The 23,406-nt window shown below is 42.0% G+C and overlaps 2 protein-coding genes across 4 annotated transcripts in view; one reads left to right on the top strand and one right to left on the bottom strand.

The window, feature by feature from the left end:
• MIPOL1 (mirror-image polydactyly 1) overlaps positions 1-18,995 on the bottom strand; it is a 184,808-nt gene extending 165,813 nt beyond the window's left edge. Inside the window, exon 1 of the mRNA XM_086891698.1 lies at positions 18,952-18,995. The gene's annotated coding sequence lies outside the window, so the exon portion shown is untranslated. The remainder of the gene's footprint in view (positions 1-18,951) is intronic.
• Positions 18,996-22,067: 3,072 nt separating this feature from the next.
• The window catches only part of SLC25A21 (solute carrier family 25 member 21), a 236,191-nt gene continuing 234,852 nt past the window's right edge, over positions 22,068-23,406 (top strand). For 2 of the 3 annotated variants that reach the window (XM_086891704.1, XM_086891705.1), the window contains exon 1: positions 22,068-22,220. In XM_086891704.1, coding sequence (XP_086747830.1) covers positions 22,154-22,220 — 67 coding nt within the window. In that variant the 5' untranslated portion in view covers positions 22,068-22,153. The remainder of the gene's footprint in view (positions 22,221-23,406) is intronic. The other variant, XM_086891703.1, reaches the window with a different exon arrangement.

Raw genomic sequence — 23,406 nt, 5'->3', positions numbered from 1 at the left:
CTGTGAAAAAAAAAAATCTGCCTAAAATGTTAAAAGTTACAATGGAAACAATGTAAAAAGAAACAATGGTTACAAAATAGTTACAAAAGGTCTTCCAAAGCAAGGTGCAGAACAATTTTAAATACAAACAGAAATGTCAGAACACACATAATGAAAACTCTGTCATTTCTGCTCCTTTTCAGCCAATTAAATAGTCCAGCTTTTATTTTTTATTTTTTTTATTTAGTATTGGAATACATGGATCATTCTCATTCTTCAATCTTTTGATTATTTATAATGATATGCAACACACAGAACAAAGAAGCTGGATAAATGTGTTTTTTAAAAACCCAATTTTGTTTACTGGGTTTTGAAGAAAGTTCATTTTAAATCCTTAGTAAGCACAGTACTCAGCCAAAACCATGAAAGTAATTTACAGTAGAGAAGCCCTAAAGAATTTTTCTGAGAATATAAACTACAAAGAGTTGATGTAAGTTGTGGGTTACTGACGGAAAAAACTTCTTAAGGGTTCTGAGTCTTAACATTAGATTCTTTCCACACAGGCAAATGGAGAAAAAAATCCTAAAAAAACTCAAGACCTAGTTTTCTGCAAAATTATTCTCTTTGGTTTTTTGTTTGTTTTTTGGGGTTTTTTTTTGGTTTTTTGGTAAAAGGAAACAGATGGATGTTTTATTCCTTCTTGCAAGTTCATCCTATATTCCAATAGCTTACATCAATTATTCCTTGATTCATCAAGATACATTCATGCTTTCATTGCCAAACACGAGAGCTGAGACAGCAGCTGAGTATTGGCCCCAGACCAGCTATTCCTGGGTGGAGCAAAGGAGTTCTAAATCCACTTACTAGATGAAGGAAGAAAAGCCCTTCCGTAGTACTTCTGAAACCCAGGCTTAATTTGATGGCTGCTTTCTTTTGCACATAATTGCGCTGAATATTTTGAGGCTTGTTGGTCAGATGTTGTGGGTATGTATTTCAGTGCTTGGCATCACTAACAGATTTTTAAAAAATCAAGACTTTATAGCTACAGAAGTGTAGATAAAACACAAGATTCAAAAAAAGGAAAATCTGGCCAATGGTTCAAATACTCAGAATAATTCTGAAGACATTCCTGGACATTGTGAAGTTGCAAGACTTGCAGGCTCCACAGTTTTATCTCCCCTTTCATGCTGAAGGAGCACCTGACAAAGTTAGGTATGTGCACTAGGTAAGGCACCTGTGCCTAATCATAAAACTGAGAAAGCTCCTAAATAACTTCCTATTTCACAGTCCAACTGGGAGGAAAGAAGAAAGTCTTCTGAAATATTTTCTAAAATTCATTATAAATGAAAGTAACTTTTTTCAGTGTTGTGCTTTTCTAAGTCCTTACTGTGAATGGTAAATCTTGTTCAGACTTAAATGTAAAGAAAAAAAAAGGGCATAATTTTTCTGGTGTAAGTTATAACCCTTTGACACTGCTTTCAGTGATCTTTAACATTTGTCTTTTACTTTCTTCCAGATTTTAAAGACACTATATCTAATCAGTTATTTCTGTTCATATTTCTGCTTTTCCAAAGAAAGTATTCCACTGTACTCAGTTCTGCTGAGCAGTCTGGTTTGGGAAAGGAGGTGTTGTGGAAAGGTTGCTGGTTTTGCCATAACTTGCTGTCTGCCTGAAAAGAATTAAGTGAATTCAATTTAATTTACTCACCACACTGAACTTTACTGAGGTGTAAGATTGTTTTTGTTTCTTATCAAAGATACTATATACAAACTAAAGCTAAGATAAAGGTAGTTCAGTATATATAAGGTTTTCCACAATGCTTTCAGGACAGAGGGAAAAAACACACCTACACTCAGACATCCATTAATAGACACCTCCCTAAAAACCTGTTTCTCAAGACATTTGAGAAGTCCAGAGACCCCATAATGAACAAACTCACACTCTGATCACATTTTTCTCTAATCCGATGAGCTAAAGGTTTTTTCAAAACATTTTGGATAACATCTGAAAATTTTTATGAAGTTATTTATACCTGGAGTTATTAATTTGAATTAATTTCTATAGCAAGTGGAACAAAATATTTCTTTTATTTACAGTGTAACTCCTGTAATACTTAACAGTGAGACTTTTACACATAATTATATTCCACAGAATGACAGTTTAAAAAAAAATCCATCACTGGTTTTTATTACATGTGGGATTTTTAAGAGCTGAGGATGTACAGATAATGCTTGATATCCCCAACCTCTCTAATGGCCTGAATAGCTGTATTACTGGAAAGAAAGTGTCATAGGTAACATTAAATGGGTTCTCCATAAAGTACCTAGTTTGATTTTTTTTTTTTAGTTGTTGGCAACTTTTAAGGTAAATTTGGATACAACTGGAGGGGAACCTCACTATGAAAGGAGTCTATGCTATTTATAGTAAGTTTTCTCTCTAGTGCAAGACAGTGAATGTTTGCCAAAAGAATTGTACATCCAGGAGGGTTTTTGAAATATGAAAGATACTTTTAAACTATGAAGAGAATTATAATTTTTACCTAATATTTAGTAACCTTCAGATACTGTAATTCCACTTCAGATCCTGGAAAAACATTCCGGAGACAAATATTAGTCTACCACTGGATAGTGAAGAGGAGGAACAAAATTACATTTCAAGGGGAAACTGTTTTAATTAGAGTTACCTTGTACACCTGCACAGCAGTCACCTTCAGTACATTGTGCGAAGTGTTACACCCCACAACTCTATTTATTCTTGCTACCATCAAATTCTGAGTCCATAAAGCAAGAAGCTCAAGATTGCTCCCAGGCATATTTATATCACCCTACATTTATGCTGCTGTAGTGCAGAAAACTAACTTAAACACCCTTAACTGGCTGGGTGTACATCCCACAATAGTCTCTGGAAACACCCATTGCACCCTAATCCATTACCTTTATGGCAAAGGAATCAACCCTTCATGGATGTTTCATTCTTTTATATTTCAGGATACATGAAAAAACAAGTGGATATGGTCCATTACTGCCCTTTCACAAGTGTATTGAATCAGGAATGGCCTCACTACGATCCTGAAAGAATTCCAGTTTTATCAAAAAAATGGAAGGTGATTCTATTCTCACAGGTAGGTGTATTTCTGTATCTGTACTTCTGCAGTCTAATCAGTTTCAGCATTTGGAAAGAAAGCCTGATTACATGGAAACAGACCTCAGCAATCTCATCACCAGCCAGCACATGGAAGCTGCTGAGCTACTGCCTGTGCAGAAGCTTACCTAGCACTATATCAGAACTCCAAAAGTTGTTAAACCACTTGGCATGCAAAACCATTTACCCTGAATCCTACCTGAGAAATCAAAGATCAGATTCTGACCCTGCAGCACTTGCCCTTCCTTTGCTGAAGCAGAACAAGTTACAAGCTTATAAAAAACTTACAACGTTGGAAGAAAACAAAAGACCATTTGTAATCCCAGCACTTACCTAGAAGAGCTGCTCAGCGACACCAGCTCCCCACCCTATAGATGTAGAGACACTATTCATTAATACAACTCTCTGACATGATCTGACTCAGGTAACAGTGCAAATTCCTGACCTCAGTGACACTGGTACTTTGACAGAAGCCCAAAAAAACTGGACTCTGTGAAACACAACAAGTGCAGAACTCCTTGCTGCCAAATGAAGGAAGCTGATGAAGATATGTTTTGGAAGCCAACACTTCTGAAAAATGTCCATCTTGATGAAATACCTGTCAGGTCTTTTTTGTGAAGAAGTTGCCATGTCAAGAACTCGATTATTATTGTCCTAGGACTCCAAAGCTCCAACACACTACATATGAAAAAACACATCACTGAAGACTGCAGCTAATTTATTAAGTATTATGTGTGTGGTAAGATGAATGGCAGCCATTTCAGTTCACTATCTATCTATATGTTCTAAATTCTGATTTGAAATTCAGTTACTGAGAGGATGTCGTCTTTAGTTCAAACTGACCCAGATACTCAGCTGAGGTACCCAACACAGAGTCACTCTGTGAGAACCTAGAATCCATTTTATTGTCATGTCTGAAAAATAGTTTAACTTCCTTCTCTTGAAGACACACCAGAGATTTGATTCTGAATAAAAGAAGCCTTCCTGATAGGAAATAATTTATTACAGAAATGTACTCTTAAATCATGAGCTCCACCATTTACATGGCATTTGGATCCATCAACTACATCTCCAGCACATGCAGTACTATTTGAATAGGGCCAATCTAATTTCACAGTGTTACTGTGACAACAGTTCCATTCTCACTCACAGACCTCAAGTAAGTTTTGTATTAATCTCTACTTAGCAAAGGTATGTTAATTTGGCTACAGTTAATATATGGGAGGATGCTGAGAGCATCGATACCTATTCACTCCTTTGAAAAACCAAAACTACTCTAAGCTCTAACATTAAAATAAAGAAAGTATAGTAGGAAAGATGGTGCTTATCAGTTTCATTTTATTCACTCTGTATTTTCTACAGTAGCAATGTGTTTTGCAAGTGGTTTCCTTTCACTGACCTTGGCATTCATCAGGACCATACTGTGATTTATATTGAGAATTCCAGGCCTTTATCTGATCTTATAAATAAATGTAAAATACATAAAACAATTATCCTACTGTAAAATTGAATTTTATCTCTCTGTAATCAGCTTTTGTCTATGATACATATTTCTATGTTTGAATACAATTCAAAATTAATAATAGGTATAATTTATTTTCTGACTTTTCATTATCTTGACATTTTAACAATCTTTTTTTTATATACTCAGGCTTTAATTTTATCTAGGGCTTCAACCCCACAGCTCCTTTTTAGGCATGTACAATGTGTCTTTCAGAATATCCATTCAAGGAATAAGCCTGCTAAAAGAACACATTGGCCCTTTAACAGACCAAGAAAATGTATTAAAAAGAGCAGGGCTTTATAACAAAGAAAAACATCAGATTAAGGAAGAAAATTTAGCACTGCATATAAATGACAGGAAAAAAAAATTAGAAGATAGCACAAGTTACAGTGAAGAATTAGAAGTAAAAAGTAGAGTTCTGAAATTGGTGATTCTGGAAAATTATTAACAGATAGCTTAGATTTAATTTTTTAATAGCTAAAAGAGACAACCAAGGAAGCCTTTTTCCTATTAGACAGCAGTCACAACTTGATATTGAATGCATAGCATTAGCAATTTAATATAGAGATTAGCCTTATCTGGACATGAGGCTTTCAGTACTTCACAAGTAATTTTTTTGCCTTAAATGTAATTTATACAAATTTATACAAATGTACCAATCTAATAGTTTACTTTCTTTTTTAATTCAATTAATTAACTTCAACTAACTATCCTCAATGTTTTACTACCTCAGACATGCATATGTTGACTTCAAAGAAAGTATGTCTCAAGTCAAGTTCTCACCACCATGTAAGGCTTAAGTAGACTTCATAAGCAAGTGCTATGATTTACACAGAAGACCTCATTTAAAGCAAAAAGCTCAGAATAAGAGATGGTCAGGAATTAAAAAAAACCAAAAAACATACATACACAACACAGCATGAGAAAATATCCTAGAAAGATTGTGATGAATACAGAGAATATGATGGCTATATGGGCTGACAGCAAACGAGTCACTTTCCATACAGGGCAAGAAGTCCACAGCCACTCTGCACAAAGCCAGACTGGCCACACCACAGCTGTTAGTGCAGTGGCAGTGGGATTCCTTCACCTCTGCAGCACATGAAGCTGCTCACTGGGTCTTTGTGATTAGAGGAGGAATGTGATAACCACGGTGGTCTAGACTGCTGCAAGTGAAAACAACACGCCCCAAAATGAGTGGTCCTTGGTTTGAAGTGGCTGTGGTCAGGATGAGGCATGTTCAGGAAGCAGTCCCTAGAATACCTTGTGATAAACACATGTGGAGAAAATAACATGAAAGAACAGTGTAGTTAACTGAATAAAAGGTTAAAGAAAATAAACAGTATTTTTGCAGCTTAGCATTTATTTGTGAACTGCTGGTGCAACTCTATGCTTGACAGAAAAGCTATGAGGCTTTTCGTAGCTTGACAAGACAATCTACAGGCTTGAATGAAATGTTCAGCTTAAGGAATTAGAATAAATCTGATGACTGATGTGCTACTGAACGTGACAAACTGTCATCTGTTTTAAACAGGATCTCTGTAGGATGTAGTGAAAGCAATATTTTCCCATTACCTTAAACATACTAAGACTTTTCCCAATGAATTCTGGCTAATCTGTTAAGACAAAAGATCTCCTCAAACTCTTGGCATTTCAATAAAATAATGAAATAGCCATTTGGTTTACTTGCATAATTAATTCATGCTGACACTGTACTTCTGTGATTAATTTACAACTACTCACAAAAGTAGAAAACAAAAAAATTTACTGTAACTTCCTGAATTAACTATATAATTATAAAATATGCACAATAAGAGATTAAAGCAGCTTATCTAAACACTATTTGTACACAGACTTTCACATGTAGAAATATCAAATTGTTTATCTGTTATCAAAGTGGATTTTATACAAAAGTAGGTACAGGCATTCCTTAATAGCTTTTGAAAAATCAAGAAAAATTATCAGAACACCTACAGTCAAATGGTATTGCAACACATAGCTAGGGATATATTTTAAAAAAACAACTTTAGTTTTAATTTGGCCAAATCCTTAAAAATTTTAAGCCATTACTTTAATTATATACATGGACACACATATAAACTTAGAAAAAAATCCTTGGAATATAGTTTATGTTATTATTTTAAAAACTATATAAGCAACAAAAAACTTTGGCAGGATCTAGGCTGAAAACAGGAATATCCTTCCTCTATATAAATAGTTCCTGTAGGAATTACTAAGGTGTTTTACCATCTCCTTATCCTACAGATAATGACTAAAATCTGTCCTACAAACACAAAATATGGAAAAAAGGATTTTGTGGCATCTGCCTGGAATCTGTACCTTAGATACAGGGAATGGGAAATACTGTTCATTGGTGGATAAAGAGCAGGAACTTCAGTTTGAACTATGCTGTATTTGCAAAGCTGAGCAGGGAAGCCAGCACAACTCCTCAGCTCCAAAGGGGAGTAAGAATGAAACCACCACCAATGTCATTCTACCTTCAGAAAAGGCTAAGTGTCAGAAGTGCATATAATTTAAGATACATTACCTTTCAGGTAGTCCTCTCAGTTTATTAATTGCTTTTCAACTATAATTTCATATAATATATTTCTAAGAACAAACAATCCATGCTGTTTAGCTCATAAATGTCAGCATTAGACTAGCTTACCTTGCTAGTTCCCTTTAATGCTATACAAGAGCACCACAATTACTGGTAATTAGCCCAGCAAAAAATGGTTTCTAGGCATAAGCCAGATTGCAAGTAAAATATCACATGTATTTTACTGACAGAACAGAGTTAAGATTTTGAAAGATGCTTTGCCATTACAGCTAGTGAGCTGTAATAAACATCTAAACACAGAATATTAAAGCTTTGCCTATTCCTGCTGCCAAGATACAAATTGAAGTCATCAAAAAAGTTCAAGGACCTCAGTCAAAATGATTTTGCTTGTAAGACTGCAGCTACATGTCCCTTCGTCCACCATTTGCACCAGAAACCATTCAGACCTCAGAAGACCAAGACATGTTTTTCAAACAATTGTTTTACAGCTCATCAATATAGAAGATCACAAGCCTCTACACAAGCTTAAGTTTTGTTCTGTCTTTATATGCCTCAGTTACCATAATCTCCTTCCCCACATAATGTAACCTGTTAACAAAAATCACCATGACAGGGATAAAATGTCATGCTAAAGGCAGCTATCAGTAGATCTTTGAGGTACTCTATACAGTCAGCAGAAAAATGCATTACTTATGCTTATATCAGAATTACAAATTAATCTGTTTCAGTTACCACCTGTGATCTTTTGGATTGGGAGAGAACCAGAGCCTAGAAGCTCTGATACTTCCCAAAGCTTTTCACAATTGCCAGCTCTACATTTCTATCATCCTCCCTGGGTCAAAACATCAGTCCTCACTACAACCTTTGCTATTCAACATGTGCTGTACTTCCCTCCCGAATGCTTCAGGCACTATACAAAATCTCTCAAAGGACCCAGGTGCTGATACATAAGGAATGCTGAACACACAGAGGTGGTCTCCATTTTCTTCAGAGTAACTGCCAAATTCAACTGATGCATCAAGCACAGAAAAACATTGGTTATCAGTCATCTTTTCATGATGTCCTCCATGCACTGGCAGGTGCAAGACTTGGTGTTTCTGTATTTTGTTTTTTACAAACCTTTAAAGGCCAAGTTTAATGAAGGCTTGTCTTATTTCCCTCACCTTTCAATGACCAGTATATCCACTCTGTTGACTTTACCACTCATTTCATGCATCATACAAGATTATTAAGCTCTTCTTTCGCTTCTAAGGGCAAACATTCATTGGAATGTAATTTTCTGAACATTTTGTCTTTTCAGCTCTACCCTGTATTTCACTGAAAGCTTTACTGTCAAACGTCTGAAAAAAACCTCCCTCCTATCCAAAGAAAACATCCCTTTAACAAGAACATGAGCTAAACTTTGCAACCATGCCCTTGAGAGGCAGCGAAAGCTTATTTTCATAAACACTCAAGTCAAATACTTATATTCTGCTACAGCTTCCTATTTGTGCTCATATCACTGCCTCTGGTACTAACTAAATCAAAAGTCAAAGAACACAAAAACACAATGGCTGAAAACAAAAGGGCATGATCATTCTTGCAAAAAACAACGGTAGCTTAAGACATCACTAATGCTAAATATATATGTTGCAACTTCATATGTGAGAAGTCACTGTTGCATAGAAGTAAAATTTCTTCTAAATTATTAGACTTTTAAAATTGAGACTTGCTTAAGTAAATTTTATTTATATAAATTTAGAAATTCCTCCCTCACAAATTTTAGCTGTATATCCATCTGTCATCAATGCTGCTACAAATTTACAAAATGCTTTTCATAACACATTCTAGAAAAGAGTATTTTTACCATTGGAAAGATATGTTACTACTTGTACTGACTCTGGTTTGGATGTCATTTAACTTCCTTCGTAACTGCACACATGGTACTTTGGTGTTTTGGGGTAATAGCTAGAACAGTGCTGATAACATACCAGTATTCTGAATATGGCTTACACTGCTTCCACAGCATCAAGGCTTTTGTTTCCCACCAGCTCTGTCCCTCCAAAGAGTAGCCTGGGCGTGGGCAAGACATTGTGAGTGGACAGAGCTAACCCAAACCAACCAAAAGGATATTCCATACCATATAATGTCATGTTTAGCAATGGAAACTGGGTAAAGCAAAGAAGGGGGTATGCAGTTTTTCTTCCAAAGCAGCTGTTCTCTGTGATGGCTGGACCATGGTGCACTGACGGTGAGAGGTGGCTAGTGTCTCCATTTGCATAAAGTTTTGTTGTTTTTAGTTTTGTTTGGTTGGTTTGTTCTTCCTTTGTTTTCCTTTGCTTACTAAACTGTTGTTGTCTTGGACCGTGAGTTTTCTTCCACCTCCTTATTTTCCTTCTCAGCCTGCTGGAGGGAGCAGCAAGTGAGCAGCTGTGCAGGTGTTTAGGTGCTGGTTGGGGTCAACCCCACACATGACTGTATTTTTTCTCTTCAAAGCACAAGGATGTTTATAGCTGTGATTTGAGTCTGTTCTTTAAAAATGCACTTTTGGTTGGAATAATGTCTAGAACTTCCTCTCCAGACTGCAACAAATACTTGGGTTTGAATGATTAGAGTGCTGTAATAGTTTGCTACCATGAACCACAGTGTACTTTGGGTTGGAAGGGATCTTGAAGATCACCTATTCCAATCTCCTGCCATGGCCAGGGAAACCTTTCATTTGTTGCTCAAAACCCCATCCAACTATATGCCATGAGAAAGAAAATCCATAATTTCATCTTTGCAAACCATAAGCAAAATTGACTACTAACCATTAGAATAAATAAAGCAAAACTCCCCATACAATCCCAGCAGAATTCTAACTGAATAATTTATTTTTGAAAAATGCTTTCTTTCACAATCTCACTTCTAAGTCCTAATTTCCTAACATCTGAATGCCAGTTTAACACACATAATGAACAGCAGGTAGAAACACATTACCAAAGATTACTTCAGATTGCAATTTAGCCCAGTATTCATATAGTCATCAGACAAATCTTTAGGCTTTGAGAATGACTTAATTTTTCTTTTGAGATATAACGTACAGTACAGGAGTGTTACTGTGCAGAAATATTAGTCAGAGCAAAAACACCAGGGACCCACACCCTTCCCATTGTTTTGAAATGTAAACATTAAGACAATTGGAATTTCAAATAAAAAAATGCAGGGCATATGTTATAGAAACGGAATACCTGTTACAATCACAGAATACTACTAATCTCTCAGATATTTCAAACATAGACTTATTGGAACAAACCCAGTAAAAACCCCCACAACAAGAACGAAACCTTACTACCTATTATCTCTCAAACATTTTCCTTTCTCCCTTTAAAATTAAGAACTGCATTTAAAAATTTCAAATAAAATTAGCATCTTGCTGTTTATGAACTGTTCTCACACTGGAGTAACTTGGCTATATACAAAACTGCATCAGGTAAACTGATTTCTAAAGAAAGTTTCAAAAAACTTGGAAGTTTTTCACAGTTCTACAAGCGGCCCACACAAATGTCAACAAACCCAGTCCACTGTATCATTTAGTTGAGCCACGTAACACAGCTCTGGGCTGCGGGTGTGGACACATAGCATGCAAAGCAGGCAATAGGCAAGATTAGCTACTGCTGATTTTGGATTTCTGAACTGCTCTGTTCAACATTCCTCTACACTCAAAAATACATTTAAAAAAAAAAAATCAGGAATTAGCATATATGAAAAAACAAAAATAGAAAACTAAATCCCCAAACTTGTATTTTAATCTTTGTACATTTCTTAAAGAGCTTCCCACAGGCACCGTTTTCGAGGGTTTCATCCAAGATTTGCCTAAGGACATGCAGTTGGCTCAGAAGGTACCAGAATACACTGGCAAGCCACGTGGGCTCTGCTCCTTGCAGCACTGTGGAACAGAGCAGGCTATTTCACCCGATCGCCCGCCCGTCACGAACACCACAAAGCTGTCCCTAAGCATCTCAGCACACAGTCACTGCCTTGACTTGCGCGGCTAGTGGTAGCCATTTAATTCTAAACCCACTCGCATTTCAATGAATAAAACATATCCCGGATCCCCGCTGAAGGAGCCGCTCCAGCCCGGCGCTCGGGTTAGCGAGGCTGCAGGTTCGCTCCGGCTGCCTGCTGGCACAGGGCTCCATCTGCCGGCCTGCGATCCCACACACCCACGGCAAGCGCTGCTGGGGAAAAATCAACCAAAATCTCAGCACCTATGTCACATCTCTGTTCGCTAACGAGGTGTTTGGAACACATAATGTGACATGTCACAAGACACATTCAGAAAACACTGCTGTTTCAGAAGAAAACTAACTGCATTCACTCCCACACGTTCACTTCATGCTAGGTTGAAACTTGTACCGCTATGACATTTTTTGTTATCCTTTAATATTTGTAAAATACGACTCAAAAACTATTATAAAGATGTGCCATTTTTCTACAAGATGCAGCATATGACTACACGTTCCCAATCCAGATGTGAAGCTTTACTGTTCCTTCTTAACGCAAGCAAATCAGCAACACAGATAACCCTCAAAAACTACTGCAAACGACATCACAATTTAAGGCATTAGAGATGCTCTTTTGAGGCTCTATGGATTATCCTATAAGGCAAAGAGAATTGCTGAACAAGGGCACCAGGGAATTCACATAGCTCCTCCTGTGGCTCAGTTTTCCCAATGTAGCCTGTTCCCTACAAATGACAATTGAGGAACTAATGGAAAAGAAAATCTCCTAAAACGAACTTTATTCAGCACCGCAAAATGAGAACAGAACACTGTCTTTTTTCAAAATTTTTACTTGAAGGAAAAGCAAACTTTTAAACTTGGAAGTGACTTTTCCACTTGCTTAATTTAAATTTTAATCAAAATGCACTTTAAAATAAAACTGAGCAGAACTACGGGTTTGCTGATGTCTCTTTAAGGAACAATGACATCAATGCAGGCCACACTTGAGAAGGATATAGGTGTGGAACTACATCCTTTTTCATCATACAGTCAGGTGCATAGGGGAAAGTTAAACTTCAAGATTCCTGTGGTTTAATGAAAATAAATACCATTGCAAACAGATCCAAGAACACAGACGCATTAAATACTGTTTGTTTTTCTTCAGATATAGATCATGGGAATGGAGATATTTAACTACTTCAAGACTAATTTTTATTTCATTTTATTCTGTTTACAGTCAGCAATCTCCTGGTATCATGACAACTAGCAGAGGCAAAGAAAAAAAAGAAAGAAAAGTGGATAAAAGTGAACTAGTGCCTGTGAATATAGTTTTAAATTAGTATCCAAGTATTTGATTGGACTGCTTTGATTACACTAAGCAACTGAATGTCTATCATTGTTCCTGGATCATCTATTAGTATTTGTAAAAAAGAAATTAAAAACAATAACACATTTCTGTAGCTCTACAAGAGCTACAAAAATGTCAGTAAATCTTAAAATTGTGGTGGGTGTTTCACAGTGCAAATTTCCGCATTGCAAGGAAGGTACTAAGCAGCAAAATGATCACACAATGCTTATGTCAAATCTCAGACAAGGAAAACCACATCCTAATACTCTGCCAAAATAGCAACTGGAAAAACTGCCTGTGTCTATGCACACACAAGAAGCACACTATAGAAATACATGATAAAAAATATGGCTTTGTTTCTCAGGCTTGCATCTAAAAATTTACATAGCAAATTTAATGCCTTCCCACTCCTTAATTACTTAATACCTAAAATTACTATTTTATAATAACCTAAAATTTCATTTATTTGAATGTGAATCCCAAGAACACATTGAGAAGCAGTATCCTAAAGCAAGTCCAACAGCAGATCACAGAAACCGTAAGTTAAGAACACTACTTAAGGAAAGCAAGTTGTAACTTTCCGAAAGCAATACTAATAACTTAATTAAAATATTCCATGGATACTAAGGTTTTTATTATATCAATACCACTATTGATATTATAGGATGGGATAATTTAGGCAACTACAAGAAGCATAAATTATAATATCTGACACAATATTGCGTTAGATATGTATCCTCACATTTTGCTATATAATCTCTCTCAAACAGCACTTTCAAAAAGTATATAACTAGGTGTCACACTATTACAGAGAGAAATAAATGCTTTAAAAAGAATACACTCATTTTTGCATAACTTCTATCAATAGCTTTGAAGACACCACTGGAATGTCTTAGCTTTTCTAATTATGATCCCATGTTAAATTCTCTGCGGCATCATACAGCATTTTCAGAACAGTTTCAATTCAGGAACAACCCTGCAATCATTCCACAAATCCTGATGGTAACTACCACCCTCTCCCTATAAAGACCCAATCAACAAAAAGGCATTTTAATCCTTCTTTGTCCCTCTTTGTAGTAATACTACATTACTTCACCAGATTAGGTTTTTCTAATTTATTTCACACTTAACATTTAAATTAGTGCATAGCTAGTCAGAATATTACTATTTACATGAACATATAACTTAAAGATCAAATTCTGTCTTCAACAGATTTACATAAAAGGACAGAAAGGATAACATTTGTCTATCAGCATGTTATGTGGATCTCCTTAACTCAATTTATTACAGATTTCATGGTGCAAAAATGAATGCCCTCCAGGAGCTGAACTCATTCCTGATTATTTCTTCCAAACCCACAGTGTAATCCCGTGCTTTTGTGACCGATGGGAATTTGCCATTCACTTAAAGGGAAGTTGGATCTGTTCCTTGGTTTGTTACTCTAGCAAGAGATACTTAACAAAACAATACCACAGCCACTGTCTTGACTTTTTTTCTATTACATAACAGATAGTATGAACTGGTCTCATGTATTTTAGCCCCTGTGAAAAATAAAAGAAACATATTGATGATAATTTTAACCACATGTGAAGTCAACAACAGGATTATATGCCTTTTTTCAATGTAAATTTCCAGAATATGTTTCAGCAACTATAATGGCAACTAGCCTGTAAGTCACCCATGGACCCTGCTGAGCCCTTCAATCCCCTCCCTACTCTAGAACCCACAGGAGCCTTCCTGCAAGTCATCTGGTGCTCATGTAGCACAGCCAGGTCACAACACATGCACAAACAGCCTCCCATCAGTCACCTGACCGAATAAACTCCCCCATGTGCCTGCTAGAGAAAAGCACAGGTAAGCAAAACAAAAACTAACGAAAAAGGAAGGAAAGTAAGTTGTACACATACTCTGGTGGCCAAAATAAAGTTAATCGTAGGCCACAGGTACCACAACTCAGTTTCAAAAAATTCCAAAATAAAAAATTCTTTCAGAATAATTAATTGAACCACTGAATTTAATTCCTCTGAAAAGCTGGAAATAACCATTAAAATGCCTTTGGCAAGACTCAGCCAAGTGTAACAGCGCACAGTAAATTCAATAAGCTGTTTTCATGTTTAGAAGTTTAATGAAATAAACCTTTAAGCAACACATACTGCATTATGATAGGAATCCACTGGAGTTCAATTTACATGATCATGTCTGTTACTTGTACTTAGTGCCTGTTTCACACATCATACAAAACATTTCAAGAAATTAAATTTATTTTAGAGAACTGTAACCTACATGTGGACATTTCAAAAAATATTACTGGATTCATTAATACTATGAAAACTAAAGATTGATCCCAGCAATAACTCATGTTGAGGTGAGCTGACTGACTGGAATCCAGGTGCCCACCAAAGCTGCTCTATCACTCCCTCCTCAGCTGTACAGGGAAAAGGAAAATATAACAAAAGGCTAACTCACCAGTTACCATCAAAACAGAGTTGACTCAGGGAAATACTAAGCTTTAAAACACTTTCCTCACGCTTCTTCTTGGGTTTAACTTTACTCCCAGTTTACCCCCTCCCCATCACACAGCAGAGGGAAAGAAACAGGGTTTACAGTCAGTTCATCACACATTGTCTCTGCTGCTCTTTCTTCCATGGGGAGAGAACTCCTCATTCTTCCCCTGCTTCAGTGTGGGGTCCCTTCCATAGGACAAAGTCCTCCATAAACTTCAATATGATTGCTTCCCATGGACTAATTATTCACAAACTGCTCACAGTGTGAGTTCCTTCCATGTGGTTCAATCTTTCATGAACAAACTCCTCCAGTGTGGGTCCCCCATAGCTCCCTCCTGCCAGCAAACCTGCTCTAACATGGGCCTGCCAAGAGCCTGGTACAGAACAGGTTTTCCATAGGGTCACAGCCTCCTTTGGGCACAGACACTTGTTCCAGTGTGGGGTCCTCTGTGAGCTGCAGGTGGACCTCTGTTCCATGGTGGGGATCCCTGTTCCCTGGTGGATGTCCATGGGCTGCAGGGGCACAGCTGCCTCACCATGGTCTGCACAAGAGGCTGCAGGGGAATCTCTTCTCTGGAGAGAAGAGAGCACCTCCTGGTGCACCTCCTCCCTCTCCTTCATCACCGACCTTGGTGTCTGCAGAGTTTTTTTTCTCATGCATTCTAATTCCTCTCTGCAGCTCCAAGTGAGAATTCCCAGTCCTCCCCCCTTTCTTAATTCCATTATACCAGAGGTGCTGCCACTGCTGCTAACAGGTTGGCCTTGCCCAGCAGTGGATCCATCTTGAAGATTGGCTCTGTCACACATCAGGGAAGCTTCTAGCACCTTCTCACAGAAGACCCTCTGTAGCTCCCCTGCTAAAGAACCTTGCCACATAAAGCCAATATGCATATAAACTATTTTCAAAATTCTAATATATAATATTCTTTACCAAGGGCACCATTCCGCAGAAACTCTGAGTTTGCATTTTAACCTGTCCCTAAAGGACAAAGGTCCACATCAAGAATCATAATGTTAAACAGAAGTCTGCTGCTATCAAGTAAGCAGGGAGCATGCCAAGCATCTTGTCACTTAAACTGGTGGCTGAAAGCAGCAGAGAATCATCTTAACAACTGAGCATTCACATTGGTTATTTCCATAGCTGTATCTGTTCTGCAAATAAAGGTTCAATATTGTTTCTCTTGCTCCTTCAAAACCATTTTCCTTTCAAAGGAAAAGGAAAAAGGCAGCAATCATACTCACAGGAATATCTGTCAGTTGCAACATTAGCTTGAAGTTAAATTTGTCAATAGTCTGCAGCCCAGAAGGGTTGTTTGTTTCAAAGGGAAGTTTCAAAACATCAATTTCCCACATAGGATAACAGATGTAAGAGTGAAAAGCTTCTGCATTGATTTGGGTGACCTGCACTATAGTGAGCATCAAGTTAGATCACCAATTCATAGCTCAAAACCATTGCACTGTGGCATTGCACTGCCATCAGCATGCAGCATCTGTTCTGCTCTCTGTTTGGCAGACTAAAAAGTAGGTAGCATAAAGATCCTTTAGGATATCTTTCAAGTTCACAAATAATTTTACACAAAACTGTGATCTATAGGCAGGATGCCCTTCCCTTTCAACCTCAGCTCATGTGTATCTTCTTGCTTTAAGTCCTAATGAATAATTTGTTGATTCTTTCCACAGAGAACTATCAAACACATATTTTCTCTTCTCCTCTAACCCCTTCTAGGAAGATCCAAACACTCCCTTCCTTTGTTAGTAACCTATGCACTCTCAAAAACTAAAATGCCCACTAACTGCAAAAAGCTACATGTGGGTCATGTGGCATCAGCACCATACTATTTTTGCCAGTAATAAAATGTGTTGTACTTGTCTTGCTGCAAGAGAAATACTAAGACTGAAACAAAACCTTGGGCTTTTTTTGCTTCTTAGTGGTCAGGGAAAGAGTTTAACACCATTATAAGGCATTTCTAATTTAGCAGCATCTAGAATGACTTCTAACAAACAGGGAGATAGATTAACAGAATGTGAAGAAAAGTAACATTTCTTTTTCCAAAACACCTGAAAAAACTAATAACTAAAAGGGAAAATAAGTAAATCCAGAAACAAAGCAAGCAAACAAAGAAAAAGGCAAGAAATCTAAGTAGTCATCATGTGATGACTGGGGAAGAGATTTTTAAAACTTAACTTGTTACCCGCTACTATTACTACAGTAGTCCCCACTACAAACTGTAATGGGAATCTTCCTCTAAGGAACTTGCAGTATCATTGCAAGAAAACCTGTAATACCTATAGAAACTAGTAGCAGCAACTGTCCCTACCTTTTAAATCCTAAAAGTAATTTCACCTCCCAGTCCCTCTTTTTACTTTTCATACTGCAACCAGAACTGCAGTAACTTCTTCTTAGCTGGACAGGCAAGACAACTTTATCACTTTCAAGATCCTGAAATCAGTGCTACTCCCTTTACCAGAGACAGGACAGAAGAGCTCACAGCCATCAAATTGATGGCACATCATTGGTGTACATAGCTCTGTCTCACATAGCTGAAGAACCTTGTCACGAATTACAACATTCTGGATACTAAACAGCAAAATAAAACCAAAGAGAACAACCACATAAGCAGCATGTTCAAGTGGCATGACAGTTTTAATTCCTTTTAAACCTCATGAGATTTATAAGTTAGTGCCATGACATACTTAAATAAACAAATAACCTAAAAGAAGTGGTTTCAAGTTAAATCAGAGCTGTACATTCCCAGAGCAGAACTGGTCAAGTATGGATGCTCAAGGACAGGTACAAGAACAAGGCAAGCACATTGTTGCACTTCCCTAAATCCCACAGATCCTAGAAACTCCAAAATTTGCAGCTCTGAGACCTGAGCCAGAAAGCACACTGCTGTGGATAACTGATTTTTCTTCCACAGCTAAAGCACTGCAATTTAAGACTTTTCTAACTGCAGTTAGAACTTGCTGGAATATTCAAAAGCCACTACGGTTCTGCAGGGCACTCTGAATTCCCAAACTCGGGCTGAACAAACTCCTACAGCAACCCAGCTCCAATCACCTCAACCACCCGAAGTTGTACCTAGACCCAGCTGTAGTTTTTCCAGGGACAAACGTTGGAGGGTGTATCGCCTCAGGTAAAATTGCCCTTTGGGTACATTTACTGAATGTTTTTCTCCCAAACTGTTCACACTGAGAAACCACAGCCTTTTCCTCAAAAGAAATAGACGCTCACACCATCATCAAGAATTCTGATTAGCAGGAATTCCAACAGGAGCTGAGGTATACAGCTCATCTCCTAAGCAGCTTTAAGTCATAAATATTAAAAAAAAAAAAGCACAAACTTTATTTTAGCAAGCTCTTTTCTTGTGTTTCCCCCCCACCCTTTTTTTTTTAAATATATTACTACAATGCTGAGCATCTTACACAGTTTGTTCTCATCTGACACTCAAGATCCAGCATCGACCTCCTGAATTTGTTCGGGGCAAGTTTCATCTCGGACAGTCCCGGCTCCCTTCTGAGCGCTGTCCCCCTCCCGGGAGGCGGCAGCCGGTTCATCCCTTCCCTCCCCGCTAAGCCGGCAGCCTCTGGGACCCCGAATATCGCACCCGCAACGGGAAACTTTCTTCCTTTCCCCTGTTTCCAGCTGCAGAGCTGGCGAGTGGGGCAAGCCGGGCCGCCCGGCGGCCATGGGGAGGCAACATCAGCCCAGCCAAGGGGATGCCACGGCACACGCGGCCGGTCAGCGGCGCAAGGGCCCGGCGGCGGCTCGGCGCCGGGGGCGGAGGAGGCCGGGCAGGGCCGCTTGCCCGCGGGGAGGCGCTGGGGACCGAGCGGCCCGACCTAATGCCGCCTCGGCGGGACGCGCCGCCGAGCCCCGGCGCCGAGGATGGGGCGAGTTCCAACCCGAGCGCCGCGGGGCGGCCCCGACCCGGCCCCGCCGCCCCGTTACCTGCGCGCTCCGGCCCCGCCGCCGCCGCCGCAACAAAGCCGCGGGCGGACGGGGGAGGGGCGCGCGCGCCCGCCGCCCTCGGGAGCGCGCGGCGGCGAGGCCGCGGCCCGGGGGCGGGGCCAGGCGGCGGGACCGGGGCGCGGGGGTGGTGCCGCCCCGCGGGCGGGAGAGGCGGGCGGGGCGGGGAGGAGCACAGCACTGCTTTGCGGGGTCTCTCCCGCCCGTCCTGCCCCCGCACGGCCAGCTGTGGTTTCCTTCGCGGGGCGATAGCGCTGGGGTGCTGCCCAGCATGGAAGGAATCCCCTAGTAAGGGAAGCAGTAACCACAAAGGGAGAGACAGACTAGGGCTATCGAGGAAAAGAATGGAGTAGCGCTCGTGTACTGGTTTGGGAAGAGGCCATATGGAAATAGGATTAAGCCTAGAAGTGCTTTAGGAAACCTGCACAGTGGGAAGGTTGCCCTTTGTGGGGGAGGAGGGAGGAGTAGATGGAAAGTAAGGGAGAAGTTCCATATGTAAAAGAGACTTCCAGTTGGGGAATTAGGGGGAATAGATTCAGAGTTTGAATATTGTGAAACAAACTTAATGATTTCCTAACAAGAGCAGAGGTTGTTTGGGGGTTTTTTAAGAAGCAGGTGTTATGCTGCTGTGTGAACATCTATGTAATTTACATGCACTCTGACAGTTATTTTTCAGTTTCTTCATGTAAACCTTCTCTTTGATGCGGGGACACCTTCTGCAGAAAACAAATGCGTCTGACCAGCTTCTGCACCGTCTGATCAACTCCAAATTCTTTGCTGTCGAAATACTGTAGCAAAGTCCACCTTAATACCAGATTTTCTATTTGTACCCAAGGAAACATTGCACAAGACCTACATCTGTAGACCAAAATGTAGTGATGCTTCTGCATCTGCTTTTTGATGATAGGGAACACCGGAGACTTGATCATCCAGGAGCATTTATTGCGCAGCAGTCTCAAGGAGCCAAACCAAGTGAACTAAGGCAAATGCTAATGAAACATTGAAGTTGAGATTTTAATTACTGAAAGGTCAGCACATTCAAGGTTTATTAATTTAAGGGAGTTACTCTGTATTCCCACAGCAATCTGCACTCTGCTCCTACATAGTTCAAAAACTCATGTTATTATTTATTGGCTGATGCATTCAAGTGTTATATCCAAGTGCTATACCAGACTATTATTCCTTTTTGCAATTAGGGTCTTGGTCTTTTAACGCTTTATTAACATTCTCTGTATATTTCCTACATTCCCATCCTTTTCGGTAGCAATAAACCCGTTGTTTTTCCTCTAATCCTTGTTCTGCATTAAAAAAGGCTACATTACCTTTTGAGGCTGGGACCTCTAGTCAGTTAGCAACATTTGTAGCTAAACTATCACAAAACACTCGCAGACTCTCAGCAAACTAATGTATCAGAACACCCCTACGAACTTGTACTTCAATGGTGCTGCCTCTGGGACGAGCCCACGCTGTCCCCTATGTTGTACTCGGGCATCTTCTGGAAAAGCAGAGACTGGCCTTGCCGAAAGCAGTGCTGGCAGCTGGCAGCAACAGCGCTCATCAAGTCCCAGCACTTCCAGCCCATGCCCTGTCACCGTTTTGTTTACTAAGATAGGCCAACAGGTCCGTGTAGGACATGCAATAGCTACTCTCCAAGTGACAAAATACCCGCGTCCTTTGAACATCGAAGAGATGGAACCAACCTCTAGACTAAAAGTTTTAAAAGGGCAGTAGGCTTCAAAAAGACAGCCTGTGAGCCCAGCGGCACCACCGGCCCTTCCTAGAAGTTGAGCAGCAGAGTATGTGCGGGCACTAGCTGGGTCCCAGCAGCGGTGAGGGAGCAGGATGCGCGCTGTACAGGGGTGAGGGAGCAGGATGCGCGCTGTACAGGGGTGAGGGAGCAGGATGTGTGCTGTACAGGGGTGAGGGAGCAGGATGCGCGCTGTACAGCGGTGAAGGGAGCAGGATGCGCGCTGTACAGGGGTGAGGGAGCAGGATGCGCGCTGTACAGGGGTGAGGGAGCAGGATGCGCGCTGTACAGCGGTGAGGGAGCAGGATGCGCGCTGTACAGGGGTGAGGGAGCAGGATGCGCGCTGTACAGGGGTGAGGGAGCAGGATGCGCGCTGTACAGGGGTGAGGGAGCAGGATGCGCGCTGTACAGGGGTGAGGGAGCAGGATGCGCGCTGTACAGCGGTGAGGGAGCAGGATGCGCGCTGTACAGGGGTGAGGGAGCAGGATGCGCGCTGTACAGGGGTGAAGGGAGCAGGATGTGTGCTGTACAGGGGTGAGGGAGCAGGATGCGCGCTGTACAGGGGTGAGGGAGCAGGATGCGCGCTGTACAGGGGTGAAGGGAGCAGGATGTGTGCTGTACAGGGGTGAGGGAGCAGGATGCGCGCTGTACAGGGGTGAGGGAGCAGGATGCGCGCTGTACAGCGGTGAGGGAGCAGGATGCGCGCTGTACAGGGGTGAGGGAGCAGGATGCGCGCTGTACAGCGGTGAGGGAGCAGGATGTGCGCTGTACAGCGGTGAGGGAGCAGGATGCGCGCTGTACAGGGGTGAGGGAGCAGGATGTGCGCTGTACAGCGGTGAGGGAGCAGGATGCGCGCTGTACAGGGGTGAGGGAGCAGGATGCGCGCTGTACAGGGGTGAGGGAGCAGGATGCGCGCTGTACAGCGGTGAGGGAGCAGGATGTGCGCTGTACAGCGGTGAGGGAGCAGGATGCGCGCTGTACAGGGGTGAGGGAGCAGGATGCGCGCTGTACGGCACCAGCCCCGAGGCGGGAGTGCCCGGCCCGAGCCTCAGCAGGCGACCGGCTGCCGTCCGCCGCCGACAGCGCCACAGCGTCGCTCCCCGCCCCAGCCTGGGCGATGGCAGCGCCGGCCGTCCCGGCTCTGCGCTCAGAGAGAGAGGCAGCCGCTTTGCCGGCTGGAAGCGATCGCCCGTGGCTGCGAGCCCGTGCCCTGCCCGGGGCCGCCCTCTGCCCGGGGCCGGCTGCCAAAGGCCGCCGCGGGGCCGCGCAGCCCGGGCCCCCGCCCCCGCCCCCGGCGTTCGCGGCCCCCCCTCCCGCCCGCAGATAACCGCGGCCCCCCCGGCCCTTCCCCACCCGCCCAGGGCGGACTCGGCCCCGGCTCGGCAGCCGCTCTCCAGGCGCCAGCTGCCTCTCGTCGCCGCCGCGGCGCGGGCAAGGATGGCTCGGCAGCCCCGGGGCTTTCTGCAGGAGGCCTCTCACCAAGTCGTCGCCGGAGGCTCGGCGGGTGAGTGGGCGCGTTCCTCGTGGGCGGGAAGGGTCTGCCCGTCCCCTGCCGCCGCTCCTCCAAGTTGAGGCGCAGGCGGCCGCGCCGCCTCCCCCTCTCGGCGCTGCTCGGGCGGCGGGGAACGAGCCGCCTCAGCGCGGCTCCTCCCCCGGCGGGCGGCGCGGGCCGGCCCCGGAGGCGACCCGAGCCCGGGGGTCCCGGGGCAACTTCTGCATCGGTGCTCGGCCCGCCGGTGGGGCAGGGGTTGAAGGGGCGCTCCCCGGCCCTGCGGTGTATCTGCGCCACACACGCCCCGCAGCCCCTCGGGCGATAAGAGTGGCGGGCGGGCCTCTCCAACGGCAGCAGCCGCCGGTGGCCCCGAGCGCGGCTGCAGCCCTTGGGGCCGGCTGTGCCGCAGAGCCGCGCTCGGGGCAGCCCGCGGCGGGGATCCGCCTCCAGCGCCTGCATTCGGGACAGAAAACATAGTTGTCGGGCTCAGACGCCTTCCCCGTGGCACTCTTCGTCGCTGAGTTACAGAGAAAACAACGCAGGGCTGCAGTGGAAATGAGTTTCTGTAGGGTTTTAAAAATACTTTTAGGAATGTGGACGTTACTCATTCGTTTGTAGTCTATGTAGTCTAAACTACAAATGGCAAAATCTTAGGCGTCTGTTTAGCAATGAAATCGTTGGTAGCCAATTTCTTCAGGTTTCTTGCCTAAATCCCAGTGAAACTGAAATATTTAAACCAGCCTGCAGCATAGGGGATTTTAACACAGTGTCCTAATTCAGACTGTATTTGTAAATCCTGTTAATATTTCAACTATGTAGTGTGTTTTTAAATGTCCCTTAGTGTCTCTTCTGAGGTCTAAATGCTGTTTGTCATATTATGTTTTGCATGAAAGAGGAGAGCTACATGGTGGTGTTGCCGTGTTTTACGTAATGCTTCAGTGTAATGTGTGCAAGAAGAATTCTCTTTTGATTGAGACCTGTGTGGCCGTGACACTACATGTGGACTGGTCTTCCATTGCCTATAATTCCCCTGGTACCTCTAAATCCACTTCTATGCATTCCTGCCACCAACACACAATTGAACGTCTCCTTTTCATGCAAGTGACTCTGTATGCCCTTTGTTTTCAGCCTTCTCCTTTGACAGCTAGAGATGTCATAGCAGAAGTGGAGAAGTGTGCTGTCCCAGTGTATTGTATGA

This window comes from Cyanistes caeruleus, chromosome 6 (assembly GCF_971803275.1).
Source record: "Cyanistes caeruleus chromosome 6, bCyaCae1.hap1.1, whole genome shotgun sequence".
Taxonomy (NCBI): domain Eukaryota; kingdom Metazoa; phylum Chordata; class Aves; order Passeriformes; family Paridae; genus Cyanistes; species Cyanistes caeruleus.
The sequence above is the reverse complement of the archived record's forward strand: the minus strand, read 5'-3'. Positions and strand labels throughout refer to the sequence as shown.